At 46.6% G+C, this 14489-nt stretch overlaps 2 protein-coding genes across 3 annotated transcripts in view; one reads left to right on the top strand and one right to left on the bottom strand.

Annotated features, from left to right (window-relative positions):
- Positions 1-1124, top strand: part of DLEC1 (DLEC1 cilia and flagella associated protein) — a 41043-nt gene extending 39919 nt beyond the window's left edge. The window contains exon 38 of one of the 2 annotated variants that reach the window (XM_054816065.1): positions 987-1124. In XM_054816065.1, the coding sequence (XP_054672040.1) occupies positions 987-1110 (124 nt within the window). In that variant the 3' untranslated portion in view covers positions 1111-1124. The remainder of the gene's footprint in view (positions 1-986) is intronic. The other variant, XM_054816066.1, reaches the window with a different exon arrangement.
- A 154-nt stretch (positions 1125-1278) lies between these two features.
- Positions 1279-14489, bottom strand: ACAA1 (acetyl-CoA acyltransferase 1). Its single transcript, XM_054816067.1, has 12 exons — positions 14236-14489; positions 13148-13241; positions 12794-12851; positions 11229-11308; positions 10733-10775; positions 8428-8526; positions 8107-8187; positions 6026-6216; positions 5747-5926; positions 5147-5202; positions 4245-4390; positions 1279-3280 (listed from the first exon to the last, which is right to left on the bottom strand). Exons 1-12 carry the CDS (start codon positions 14446-14448, stop codon positions 3205-3207), a joined length of 1317 nt encoding a protein of 438 aa, XP_054672042.1. The 5' UTR covers positions 14449-14489; the 3' UTR covers positions 1279-3204.

The following is a 14489-nucleotide window of genomic DNA, read 5'->3' as shown; positions in this document are numbered from 1 at the left end:
GATGGAGCCCTGAGCAGCTGCTCTAAGCTGTCCCTACTCTGTGCAGCGTGGTGGGCCAGAGACCTCCCCGAGCTCCCAACTACTTAAATCCTTCTGCAGTGCTTGTGAATCTGCCTGAAGCGCTGCTTTTTGTCTGACAGATACGCTAATTAGCGTGCCTGAAAGTACCAGAAAGCAAAGATGTTGCTGTACAGCAGCCAGCCTGTCTGTTTAGCTCCAGACGAAGAATTCCCAGCAGAGCAGAGCTCAGGCCCAGCATGGCATTAGTAAACAATTGTAAGGTATGAGGTGATTTTAATAATTCACCTCCCTAACTCAGCGGTCTTTCTGCAGGGGAATTTTGTATGAGAGGGAAAAAATAAAAGTTGTCTGGCAGCAACGGCTCTTGCCTCAGGCCGTTACACCAGCTGTCTCGGACAAGTCTCTCAGCTGCAGAGTCTCAGGAGCGGTGGGTAGTATTAGCCATAGGTGAGTTATGCTGTGCAACTTCCACTTAGCACAGGAGAGAAAACTACCCTTGCTGTAAGCTTTTTGATGTTCATTTACAACCTGGCCTCCATTGACTGCCCCGTGTCTTCAGGGAGTTGACGGAACTTTTCCATTTCAAGCTTTGTCTGTCACAGGGATGAGTTTTCACATCAAGGCAGTGCAGGCATTTGCTCCCAAACACAAGCTCCTAGCAGAGCTTCATTTTATTTATTTAACTAAAATAGAATTTCACAAGTAGAAAGACAGATTCTTCTTTCAAGCATGAAGTTCATAGTTACAGACTGGATGCTGTACGTGGCCGCGGGACACGACACTATGAAGTGAGGTGGCCACCTGCAGACTCAACCCTAACGTTAGAGACCAGCGCTCCAGCGTAGGAGCAGTTTGTGTCTTAGGGCACCATTCTGCCCTTTTTCCTCGGCAAAGTAACCACTCTCATCTTAAACACAGAATTGCACCTAGCTGTAACTGAACTGGCTTTTTGCTCTGCATTTTAGGAGCGACATTACCTATGAAACTACTGTAACCATTACTGGAATGCTGGGAGAGAAGCCCTGCAAACTACACATCAGGGGACGAGGAACATACAATGGAAAGTATGAAGACCTGTATTTCATTTGAGCAAGACGATGTGGGACATGTCATGGTAATGGGTTGGATGCAGATGTGTCAGCAGTTGAGCCTGTATTTTCATCAACTTCAGTTGTTTTAATATGGACTGAAATTTTAGCAGAATAAAATTTTACCTTATAAGAGGAAAAAACTTTGAAGAAAACAGTCACAATCTCATTCTCTGTTATTACTTTTATTGCTGTGATAAGCTTACCAGGCTCTGCAAAATAATCGGTTTTAAATTGCAAAGCAACTACGTTAACAGTTGGCAAAAACCCTTTGCATATCCCAGTATGCCTCAAATTACAATTCCTACCTTAAGTAGCTTTTGTTTATTTGCTTGACAATAAAATTGACATTGATACATAATAAAAGCAAGAATTAGTGAACAGGCCAGCACTCCCCAGGCTGTTTTCTTGGGGCCTTACGTGGAAAGGGGAAGAGCCAACTTTCCCTGGACTCCTTGGAAAATCACCAACCTGCATGTTTCATCATGCTTGGGTATTGAGAACATCCCCTTCAGCTAGAGAGGGAGGAACCCTTCTTCCTCTTCTTTCCCCCCACATGGTTCCCATTTACTCACACTTCTCTTTAAATGTTTTTAGTATTACTTTAGCTAAAGGTCACTAAAACTCCCACTTCTGAGCCTGTTAAGTTTTCCACTCCCATCATATAAAAGGTTTTTGTCAGTAGCAGTGTGTGTGGGGAGGAAGGGCTGCAATCCACAGTGGTAGGGAACAAAAGATGCACGACACCTGCCTTCTGCCTGGGTTGAACAGTCTTGTACTTGCACTGAGAACTCTTCTCACACGCAGGAACCTCGGGGAGAAAAAAGGACGCCTGAATGTGCTAGTGCCTCCCTGCCCCCTCTAAATCATTTCCTATTTTTGCTCTAAAACACAGCACGTGTGATTGCTGGGTGAGTGAGCACAGGAAAGTGAGAATATCAAATAGCTCTGACTAATCATGACCTTCAACTACTACTCATCATAAAAATAAAACAAATATATTGCAAGAACCCAATTGTATTATTAAGTGCAAAAAACCAAGAGGCAGGACAAAGAACTTCAGTCTGTGTTACAAATTTAACTTTTCTAACATATCAAAGATGATGAGTACATTTCTTTTTCAAGCCGTTAGCTCTGAGTTTCAGTGATCTCCCTGCTCATAGGAGAGAGAACAGAAAAGGGAGAACTTTACAAGATGAACTACACATTTCTGTTAGCACTGAAGTGGTGAGACGTCCCTGATGTTCATCTAGTGCTTGCAGCAAGAGTAATGCTGAAATTTGTTTTGTGTTAGGTAAGTAAGTATTATTAAGCATAAGCTTGTCCTCTAAGTTAGCATTACACAAGCTGATAATTAGAAACATGTTGTAAGAGATGGAACGGCCACTTTCAAACTCCCGGCTTCTAGAAATTGCAGAACTTTTCTCTTCAGGCACCTCCTGTGTCAGTCACTCTCTCATCCTTCTGCTCTCCCCCACTGGAGGTTTCAGAGCAGCGGGGTAAAAGGAGAAAGCAAAAGCAGATCCTCGGGCACAGGGACAAAGGAGGAGACAGCCAACTCACCACTGGGATACGACAGGCACTGCTGTGAAGGAAATGTGAAGTCTTTGCACCACTTTCAAAACAAGCTGTTCCAGACTTCCTGCAAGACAGTGAAATCTTTTAAGAAAAGCCTGGAAAAGCCTTTTCGTGTGCACTGATGTTTTTGTTTTGAGCGATGCTGTTAGACAATTTGTCATACAAAAATCCTGTACCATGAACGACTTCTCTCTGATAATTCACAAAGTAAAGGGATTGATTAAATTAGAAATAGTCATTCACAATCACCACACAAGGGCCTGTAGCTGAGCTTCAGCTGAACTAATTTCTCTTCTCATGTCAGGGCGCTTTTGAACTCTGAAGCAAATGCCAGTTTTGCATTTTCCCATCTGCTCAGTAGATCTGTACGATTTATTTTACTTCGCAATTTGTGCCTAAAATTTATAGATCTAGTAACAAATCCCTGAATCCACTTGATTTCACAGCACGAATCACTTGCTATTACTAGACAAGGCAGAGAATTAGCCGTTGCGTTGTTTCGTCAGCACACTGGAGTTTAGTTCCCTGGGTACTCAAATACTGCTGCAGCGCCCATGCCGGTTCCAATGCACATTGATACAACACCATACGCTCTGAAACCAAAGAACACATGGCATTAAGAAAAAGACAGACCAGCGTTAGATCATCTGGGGAGGAAAAAAAAGACGACCGTACACTAAACTTGAGCTACCCACTTATCTCCTGCGTCACCAAGAGATTCTAACTCTGGGACAGGTCCTGGTGCCCCGGAGTTCTTGCAGGGTGTTGTTTGCAGAACACATGGACGCAGGTTTCTCTGCCTGCTTTTCCGACAGGAGCAGTGCACCAGAAGCAAGCTCCTTAGCCACCTGCCTCAGACATACTAGCAGTGAGGTCAGGCTAGAACTGCGTTGATTCACATGGGTTAAGGAAGAAACTCTTCCTTTCCTGCCTCCTACTGCTGCCCTTCATGTGGCTTTGGTGTGTACCGCTCATGGTAAATTAGGATACTCAGATGATGCACAGTAGGATTTGTAGAAAAACAGAGTGGAAAACCTGATTTCAGAGCAAGTTCTTCCACTTCAGTTTGAGATAGTTTCATATTTTTGCCCAATTTGCTTGGCATTTAACAGCTTGCCATCACTGTCACCAGGGCACAGCTCACCCAAAGGTGCGGCCCAAGACACCGTATGTGCTAGCCCCAAAGGGAGCAGGGACAGAGCCGGCCAGCAGCAGCTACTGGGTTTCTTCCACACATCAGGAAAAGCCTGAGTCCTGGGACCGAACCATCACAGAGCCCGACACAGCCCCACCAGCCCTGACCACTGACTTGCTGTGCTAACGCTGCGCGGTAGCAACGTCTACTCCAGGGCCCTGCACCTGCACGGACCAGGAGAGACTCTGCATTCACATGCAGCGAGACATGACACAGCCCTCCATGAGGAGAGCCATCAGGAATTCATGGTCAAAGCTATCAAAGGGATGGAGAAAGCTTAACCCAAACTGATGGTTACTTCTGAGCCTAAGTTACTAGCACATACGTAAGGCATAAGACTAACTCTGTTCCTCAGCGCTCACCTCTTCCCTCTGCGCTTCAATTCATTGAGCAAAGTGACAACTTGACGCGCACCAGTACAGCCCAGTGGGTGCCCCAGTGCTATTGCTCCTCCCAGGGGGTTGACCTTCTCCATGGGAATGCCCAGCTTTTCAACACAGTACACAGCCTAGAAAGACAGAGGAAACTGTTTCATGGAGATGCTCTCCCCTCTGTTAGTTCTCAGCTCTCCTGCAACAGAGAGCTAAGAGGACTGGTGATATCGAACATATATGAAGAGGGACAGCAAACCATCCTAGGGGCTTCAAGAGATTTGTGCTTAAAATGAATTAGCTCAAACTATGTTTGTCATTACACAAACTCCACATCATTGTGTCAGCTGTTCTTTAAATATTAAACAGTACTTAGAGGCCTTGACTCCAGCGAGACCATCTTTCCCAGTGGAAAGGAGTGGAACTACATTACAAATCCAAAGCACACAGAGTGAGCCGAGCCTATTGACTTCATCTGAAAGCGAGCCGACGCACTGTCTGACAAGCATGCCATAGATTTGTGGAAGCCACTAAAGTTTCTACCTTTCATTAAGAAACTCCAGATTGGAGAGTGCAACACGTTCACACTGACACAACGTGGTAACAAGTAACAGCCCTTGTGAAACAGAAGTTGTGCAATTTGGTACGTGGATATGATAGTAAAGATTACATCCTTGTTCAGCGACATATTTGTCTGATTTTTTTTAAATATTAAGCTATATAAGCAATGCCCGGCTTCTTTTTATTTGAAGGAAAGGGAAAATGGTCTGTGCATGTTACTAACATTTGGCTGAAGATGCAGTATGTGGAAAATAAAATCTTAATTTGCAAACCAAGCTGAAATATACTCGACTACCAAGCAACATAGCAACTCAAACGTGACCATCACTCACCTGGCTTGCAAAGGCTTCATTAATTTCATATATATCAATGTCATTCAGAGTCAGACCTATGGTTCAGAAAGTCAGGATTTAAAAGGAGGTAATTTTGCCTTATGACTACATCAAAGAGAATAATTCACTCACAGCCTCCCTTTATGAATTCTAGTTCTGCTCCACTGACGACAATAAGAGGGGACCTCAGCTCCCTGTGGGGTGTCTACACTTGTACGTGTGTTTATGTATAACAATGTCTAAAGACCACAAAACGTCACAGTCCATGGTATTGTGTCACTGAGTTTGCCAACTTTTCTTAGATTAAATGTGATTTCTTTGCAGAAGGATTAAAGATTGAATAGTATTTAGGGACTGAAAGATAAAACTATAGGTGGGCATGCGACCGTAGCAATGATGGGGGCACACAACAATGATCATCAGCTGTAAAAACTGTTTAACCGGATGAGCATGGTAAGGGTCTCTTAAGGTTCTGAATCCAAGTTCACTGTTCCTATGGCTGATAGCTGCACATGCTAGAATAATATAATCTCAAATTTGAGGCCACAGAGGCTGATTTGCCTTGTGCCAAAAGCTGTATGAGCAATGAGTGGTTCTTACCCGCCTTCTCCACAGCTACAGGGATTGCATACGCTGGTCCAATGCCCATGACGTCAGGTGGGACTCCGACCACAGCAAAGGACCTGAGCACGCCCAGGACTGGGAGTCCCAGCTGTGCTGCTTTTGAGCGTTTTGCCAGGAGAACAGCAGCTGCTCCATCACTGACCTGGCTGGCATTACCTGTTGGAAGAGATCTATTAACACCTTTTTTGCCTAAGCACGTTCCATTACAAGGCAGGTAAAGGACAGGAACAACACAAATTTAACAACAGGGCTGACCTGCTGTAGTGCTACCATCCTCTTTGAAGGCAGGCTTCAGCTTTGCCAAGCCTTCCAGGGTTGTGGACGGCCTAATCCCTTCGTCTTGGTGCACAGTGATCGTTTTTTGGTTGCCCTGATTGTCTACAACAGTGGTCTTCACTGGAACGATCTCAGTTTTAAACAGTCCCATCTGCTGAGCTTTTGCTGCTCTGTTAAAGAAGAGTACGAAAGGTTAAAATATTCTGGACATGATTTGCAAGAGAACTAATGTCAAGGAGACCAGTTAGTAATAGAATGAACTAAGGTGTGACAAGGTACACACATACATCATTGCCGAGTAGTGGACAAGATGACAGGCGAATCCTTATTTGCTTTCATGGGAAGACAACTTTTTACCTCTATGTCATGGGAAATATATCACTAACATTATGGGCATTTCGCCCTAAACCCAGGTCACAGGATCACACGCTTCTGAGCGAGATCCCCGTCTGTTCCCATCCACACCTTTGTGACTGACTGATCACCACCAGCCCACAGCATGAAGTCGTACGTTTCCAGTGGTACAGTCACATCACAACTGTAAGAAAATAATGAATCCTGATGTTCAGATACCAATTCTTGAGTTTAAACAGGACAAGTGGGCTAAACCTCACATAATGCTAATAATTTCTGACAAGTTAAGGAATAGCTAAAGTTTCACCCATTCCTTGTTTTGTCCTACTAAAGACAAGTTGAGCTTCAGACCACAGACTTCAGGTATTATCTTCTGGCATTTAAATGTAACTTTTCAACCCCAAATGACTGCAATTTATGTAGTGTAGTTCAGTGTGATTACGTCAAAGGGTATCACTTAATTTAGCAGTAAAGGTGCGGTGAAGATAGGGTCTGATCCCAGAGACAGCAGCATCAGCAGCAGGGAGCAACTGATATGACCAGACTGATACAAGTAGGCAGAATGCAACTAGCTAAATTAGAATTAGCTCAGGACACACATTTTTAATCTTTCATATCAACAAGGTATTTAAAAGCCTCCACAGTAGAGCTGATACAGAAGATTTACCTTCCAGCAGCAGAGCACCCTTCACAGGGAATACAAATTGGAGACTGAAAGCTTGTTTCACCCCCTCATCACCTTACACTTTTACCAATAAAATGAAAATATTTAATACTCCCAGGTGAGCGAGAGTTCGGGCGAGGCGCTGAAGGACAGATCAGTAACTCCGCAGACATCCTGAGACCGAGGCCAGAAAAATCACCGTTTTCCTTATGTGAGGCGAGGATCGCGTTCACATACCCTTTTGCATTATCAGTTCAATGTCAGTGAGAAAGGCTGGCATGCCAAGTTCCCTAGAAGCAGGGCCAGAATTTAAAGGTTAACTGGCCTGTGCAGTGGCTTCCTGTATTAGATAAATAATTGGACCGGGGCGATGCTTAAACAGAGCTCTGAAAGTTGGTTTAACTCTTTGACGGCACCAGCTGTAATATCATCTGCCACTGGACGCCAGTACAGCCCCGGGGATTCCAGGGGTCAGTTTACTTTGGCGGTGACGGAACCTACGAGGAAGGTTATTAGAGGTAGAACTGGACTCACTTGGAGCCAAACACCTGCAGCAAAGACAAGCCACTCTTCTCATAAACTCGGCAGTTGTCTAGAAACAGGTACATTTAAACGTTCCCTCTTCAGAAAGGTTCTTTCTGCTGCCACTCCCACGTTCGGTTTCAAATGATACTGAGCCAAAGCCACGATGAAATACTGCACTGTACACTCGTTTCAGAAACCTCACAGAGGTTTGTATCCTTTGGGTGCTGAAAAGTGAAAAGCTCACTGCTCAAGGCTTGCATGCCTGGCGATACTTGTGCAAGATTAGTCACACAATGCCCTGTACAGCTCTGGATCGAGGTTTCCTCACCATACAACCAGGATATGCACTGATCTTCGCTCTGACCATCTCGAGCTTCTTTACTAACTATTAAGCTTTGGAAGGCAACACAAAGGCTGCACTTAACCACTCTGGGGAAGTAGCAATGCATTTTCCATCTGTATTTATTCCTTAACTAAAAGGTGTAAAAGAAAAAGGAAAAAAAAAAAAAGCATTTACTTTTGCTGGGAAGCCAAGGCAAAGGCATCTTGCTTCTTTCGGGAAACTCCAAACTTCTCTGCCACATTTTCTGAGGTTATTCTGGGGAAAACAACATCACAGAATTAACCCAACAACTCATCTAGTGGAGCTGCAGTTGGATTCTACTAAGACAAGAGAAGGTACAAGCAGCAGTTTCAGTCTCAAAGCTAGCTGCTGCCTTCTCAACCTAGAACTGCTTGATCCTGAATCAAATCCAGAACCAAAACAAGGTTTGAATCCACTCATCAGAGCACTGAGGAGACAGACCATCCGGAAACTTTGGGGAGGGGAAACACTTACCCCATAGGAATAAGGCAATCTCGAGCTTTGCTGTTCTCCATCATACTGGAACTGATATCACCAGGGTTATTTGCATTTCTGAGGGACATCGTTTCCACACTAAACACAAGAAAAATTGGAATTTGCTACCAGTGCTTTCATACTAATTTTGTGGTAATTGCTCAATTAAGGCTGATCAAAACTCAGTATATTGACAACACGCTTTCCTATCATCCTACAGAAATGCAGCTAATAATTAATAACTGGCTGAGGCAAAAGCTCTTCAATCATCAATGTAAGAATTACCACAAAATGAAAACAGATTGCTAGATTAAATTGGTCCTTGTTTCACTAAGAACAGGACAGCAGTATCAACAGTTAATTTCTCATGTTTCCAAAGCTAGGAAGGAATCGGTAATGATTCCAGCACTGTTGTCCTCAAACATAACAAGGAACGTATGGTCCGAGGGGCTGGAGGTTCCAGTGAGATTGTCAACATCCATAAAAATGCCAGTTACGGCTTAAGAACTGGTTGGCAGTATAATAAGAAAAGTATTAAGCAAACCATGACAAAGATACTCCAGGGCGTTATGCCATTTGTATTTTGCAACACAAAGAATTTCAGACACGGATCCCGGAGGCCACAGTCTTTGACCTACGGATGAGTTAACAGATTGAAGATATCCAATTCTACTGCATAAATACACGGCCATTGCTTAAGACTAGCAAGCTTTTGTAACGTCAGTCTAGACCATGAAGCCTACAATGGGAAGAGGGTTTGAATTCTACTCTGCGCCACACAAATACACTCATGAAGAGTAAACAAGGAAACTGTTCCTGGAAAATGCAGAACAAGCAGAAAATAAGGCTTTTCTGCCAGAAACTTATAGCAGGTGCTATCAGGAATTTACACTAACTCCAATATGGGGCACTGCATTACTTGACTTCAACTGCATCTACTCCCTGAAGGAAGGTACAGAATCAGGTTTGAAGTAACAGCAAACTACAGCTACTGCATTTTGTGTTGTCATCTGGTATCTCTCCACGTACAGGGTGGGCGGGTCCACTCAGGGGAAGAGCATGGCTTGGGATAAACCCAACTCACATAGCTATTTGTAATATACGGATTTTACATCTTCATGGAAGACCCTGCAGGGTAGAGGCCAGAAACCTTCTCACAATGAAACGCGCTGGCTTGCACACTCAAAGGTGCAAAGCCCGGATCCCAAACCCTTTGGGCCTTTCAGTACCTTCAAGAGTATCATTTTGGTGGACACTGCCAAGCAACTTCTTGAAACAAGTGTGTTGAAGTGAATGAGAGAAAAGCATCACAAGTTCAGGCACCAGCATTCCCCGTGAACACCAAGTGCTCTGTCTACATCAGAGGAACAGGCCTGTCGTGCTGAACTGTTTACTTCACAGCATTCTAAGGAGGGAAGGGCATTCTCAACATCAGATCTTGCTCAACCAGGTACATGCAGGTGTTGAGAAGTTGTAAATATAAATATTTTCCTAAGGGCTACCGGATGACCATGTACAGTAATAAATCAAGAGAAACTGAAAGTTACCAACATAAAGAAAAAGAGAAACCCAATATTTTAGCCTCAAGATTACTGAAAACCTTTTTTTAATTTGTTCTTCTGAAGTGAATGTATATGTGGTCACTAGTATTTCTCCAAAGCCAACCTAACATTTACATAAACCTCTAAAAAACAAACACTTCTTATGGTGTTAGGACTGAAGCAAAGAACAGCATGCCCTTCCACTACAGAAGAACATTTCCAGTGAGTTTATAGAACAGTTATTAGCATAGGGAGGACATTAATTTCTTTATCAAAGATAGCTGCTAGTCTTCTAAGGCACTAGTTAATTGGAGATTAGTTAAAAAGCTAATTATGGCAGGCTCTTTCAAGCTGTCAGAGCTCTGCACACAAGTGGTATCCTACAGAGGACCCAAACAAAACACGCTTGTAAGAGATACTCAGTTTCTTATTGCAACCCCAGCAGACTTGTCACCGAGACCAACATTTCCATGAGAATTAAGCGATTTTAAAGCACCCTCCCTCAGACCCTTGAAGACGACCTTATCTTCTGCAAAAGCACTCAGAAGCCTCTGGAAATACATGAATTGCATCTGCAGCCACCACTTAAATCCAGATCCTAATTTTAGAGTTTATTCACCCATTTTTCAAACAAGGACAGCATCTCTTTCCTCGTGGGGGGACACAGATCTGTTTGGAAGGGGTTTTAATTCCAAGAGATACTGCAGAAGGACAGAGTGGACCTTCAGACAGCCTAAGCAAGTACCATAGAAAGACTTTCTTACCCACAGGCCAAGCCGATGTCATACGATCCATTTCGGATGCCACCTGTAACAGCAGCACATAAACATTCTTACTATCATTAGGAGCAAAAGCACTTCCATTCCAGCTGTGGTTTCATGACCACCTGAGGCACTCACTACAGCCGAGGTTCCTGCATCCTCCCACCTGCCAGAACGTGAGCCTGGTCAAGGAGCCGATGGGCCTGAAGATTAACCGTGACCTCATGTCCAACCAGAGAGGACAGGAGGGACCCCTCTAGAAGCTGCCTGACATGGAAGTGATGATAGAACTCATTCTCAGAAAACCAAGGTACTTCTCTAGGGGTAAACTCAGCCACTCAAGGATATAAAAGCATTCAACTAACACCACACTGAGAATTCCTAACAGCAGAAGACATTATCACTATTTTTTATGGCTCAGAGAGATTGGAGGACAGGACAAATGAGCACTTGGGGTGGGGCAGGCATTGACTCTGATCCGAGTACCCATAACACTTACCAGCTATATTGATAATGGCCTGTAGCCCAGAGGAGCACTGCCGGTTCACACTCGAGCATGGCACCGTCTCTGGTATACCACTAGAAAATAGGACATTGTTGTCAAAAACTCAGTGTTGAAAACCACACAATGAACAGAACCTCCAAAAGGAGCATTAAGCCCCTCGATTAAACTTGAACCCTCAAGTTCAAGACTAATCCCTTTATGTATTTGTTGACCTATTTGGTCCTGCACCAAGAGAAAGTAAAGTTCATAACTTCCACGCTTAGTTTGCAAGCGGTTCTGAGCGCTGTTTCCCCACAGGTCTGTCTTCAGAAGATCATACAATCACAGAACGGTTTAGCTTGGAAGGGACCTTCAAGACCATCCAGTTCCAACCCCCTGCCATGGGCAGGGACACCCTCCACTAGACCACATTGCCCAAAGCCCCATCCAACCTGGCCTTTAACACTTCCAGGGATGGGGCAGCCACAGCTTCTCTGGGCAACCTGTTCCAGTGCCTCACCACCCTCACAGGGAAGAATTTCTTCCTAATATCTAGTCTAGATCTCCCCTCCTTCAGCTTAAACCCATTCCCCCTTGTCCTATCACCACATGCCCTTGTCAACAGTCCCTCTCCAGCTCTCCTGTAGGCCCCTTTAGGTACCGGAAGGTGCTATAAGGTCAGCCCGGAGCCATCTCTTCTCCAGGCTGAACAACCCCAACTCTCTCAGCCTGTCTTCACAGGAGAGGTGCTCCAGCCCTTGCATCATCTTTGTAGCCTCCTCTGGACTTGCTCCAACAGCTCCATGTCTGTCTTGTACTGGGGCCCCCAGAGCTGGACGCAGTACTCCAGGTGGGGTCTCACAAGAGCGGAGTAGAGGGGCAGAATCACCTCCCTTGACCTACTGGTCACGCTGCTTTTGATGCGGCCCAGGACACAGTCGGCTTTCTGGGCTGTGAGCACACACTGCCGGGCCATGTTGAGCTTCTCGTAGGTCCTCTATAAGCAGGGCCCTCTCACGTGCCTAGTTCCCAAGCTCTGACTGGGGCCAGAAATACTGAAAAGCTCTGCAATATTCATGATTTCTGGTGGGCTGTGTCTGCACCTCTCCAAAGTGGTGGTTGTACACTGATTTATAGAAGCAAACATCCCTTGGCAATAGACACTCGCTGAAATATTTGGAAGCTGGGATCCAACCCAGTATGAACTATCAACCACAACACCAGGAAATGGATGGAAAGACCTGAGACAACTCCGTGATTCAGGCCCACACAGAGCAGAGAAGCACAGCCTTGCAGCACAGAGCAGCAGCAGATGCAGCCGGGAGCCCACAAAACCAGATCTCCCATTCAGAGATTCAGCACAGGCTGCACGAACAGATTAATCAGCCTGACCTCTGCCTGCCTGTCCCTTACCAGCAGCGTTCTCCAAACACTCGATCAAAGTCTGATTTCTAGGCAAAAGGTGATTTGCTGTAACTTCTTAGGAGTGCGCCAGCCTCATCGCAACCTCTGACCCAGAGCTGCTCCGTAGCCAAGGCCCCAGAAGGGGAGAAGGAACCTCGATCTCGTTGAGGGTTTACCTTAGAAACTGCGCAACTCTTGCAATCAAAGCACCAGCTCCAGGCTGCAGCACGTTTCCTGAGTGCAAAGATACGAGTCCAGTCAATCCGTTGTATTTCCCTCGCTATTTGCTGCAGGCATCAAAGGGATGTTAACATCACCACAGCCTGGTAACATCCAGCACCCAGATCAGAGCCCCGCCACTTGACAGAACAGTTGTGAAGGACGCGATGATTTCATACACCTAACGCTACACACTAACCCCTTCCAACCCCACGACACTTGGATTTATCCCACGGGACACCAGGAGCAGCCTGTCCCAGAAAGCTATCCAGAGCGAGAGCTTGCAGTCTGGACAGAGGTTGTTCACTCACCCACACAAATGTCTCCCAGGACCTCAGGACGAAGATTGACATCTTGAAGGACAGCCGTCATAACGGCAGACAGCAGTTCATCAGGTGTAGTATCCTAAAAGCAGAGGGGATTACTGCTACTCAAAGAACACCAGAAACTGCCCCATCACCAGTTCACCCTCAGAGGACCACTGCGCGATGCCTAGACAGCTTTACTCCACTTCTCAGCTCCCGATGGTTGCCATTTTCCTATAAAAGCAGAATTATTCTGCATGGTTTTCACCCTAGGTATCTTTCAAGAACCATAACACGTGCTGCTTTCTCACCTAGCTCGGTTTTATACAAGCACACTTTGTAGGGCCTCCAAAGCCAAAGGACTCTGCAAGTGCAGCCCCTGAATTCATTTTGTAAACAAACCAAGGGTGACCCCTCAGCTGATGGGAAGCACCACGGGCAAGACAAGACCTGCTTCGAAGGATGGCAAGCAACACAGATCCTTTGGGGCCACCCTGGCACCCGGATCTTGCCTCAGTCAGAGCCCCAGGCCTGTGCTTGCCATCCAAAGGAGAAGGGCGGCTCCAGGAGAAGGGCGGCAGGTCCACACCAAGCACCATCCGTACCTGGGCAGGCAAGGGAGATGCTTTTCTAAGGGGTTGCTCTGTTCGACCGCAACAGGTGAAAGCAGCATGGTAGAGACCTATCCCAGGATTTTTAAGCCAGGAAACTCCTCGGTACCTTGGCCGGCTTTTTTTGGGATGCCAGTGGTCCTGTCGCACCAGAGCCATGCACCCCCCGGCATAAAAACCCCCAGAAAATGTTGGTTTTTAGACCGTTCCTGGGCAGTGGATGGAGGACAGTGAGCAGGGGGCCCAGGACCCTGGGTGTGCGGAGGGGAGGCAAGCAGGGGGGTCCCCACCTCCCTGTGGGGGTGCTCGGCTCCTCTGGTGGGGCAGTGCTGGAGGGACCCCAGTGCCGGGGGGGTTCTGACCCAGCACCCTGGGGAGACTCAGCCCCCGAGGGGGAAGGCGGGCAGGGAGGCCGCAGTACCGCTGGGACCCGCAGCACCGCAGGAGCGGAGCAGGCGGGCAGGAGGTCCCCGCAGGCCGTACCTTGAAGCCGCCACGCTTAGCGCGACCGATGGCGGTCCTCCGCCCATGCACCACCACCACATCGTCGGGGCTGGCGGCCCGCGGCGAGATCCCGGCGCGGCTCCCGCACGGCGCGGCCCGAAGCCCGGTGCCGGTGCCCGGGGGGGGACCGGCGAGGTGCCCCAACACCAGCTGCACCCGCCGCATCGCTCCGCCGCCCGGCCCCGCCGCCATCTTGTCACCGCCGCCTCCGGGGGCGGGAACGTGGCGGGACT

The sequence above is a fragment of the Grus americana genome, chromosome 2 (genome assembly GCF_028858705.1).
Source record: "Grus americana isolate bGruAme1 chromosome 2, bGruAme1.mat, whole genome shotgun sequence".
In the NCBI taxonomy this organism is placed as follows: Eukaryota; Metazoa; Chordata; class Aves; order Gruiformes; family Gruidae; genus Grus; species Grus americana.
Note: the sequence above shows the minus strand (reverse complement) of the source record. Positions and strands in the feature narration are given on the sequence as shown.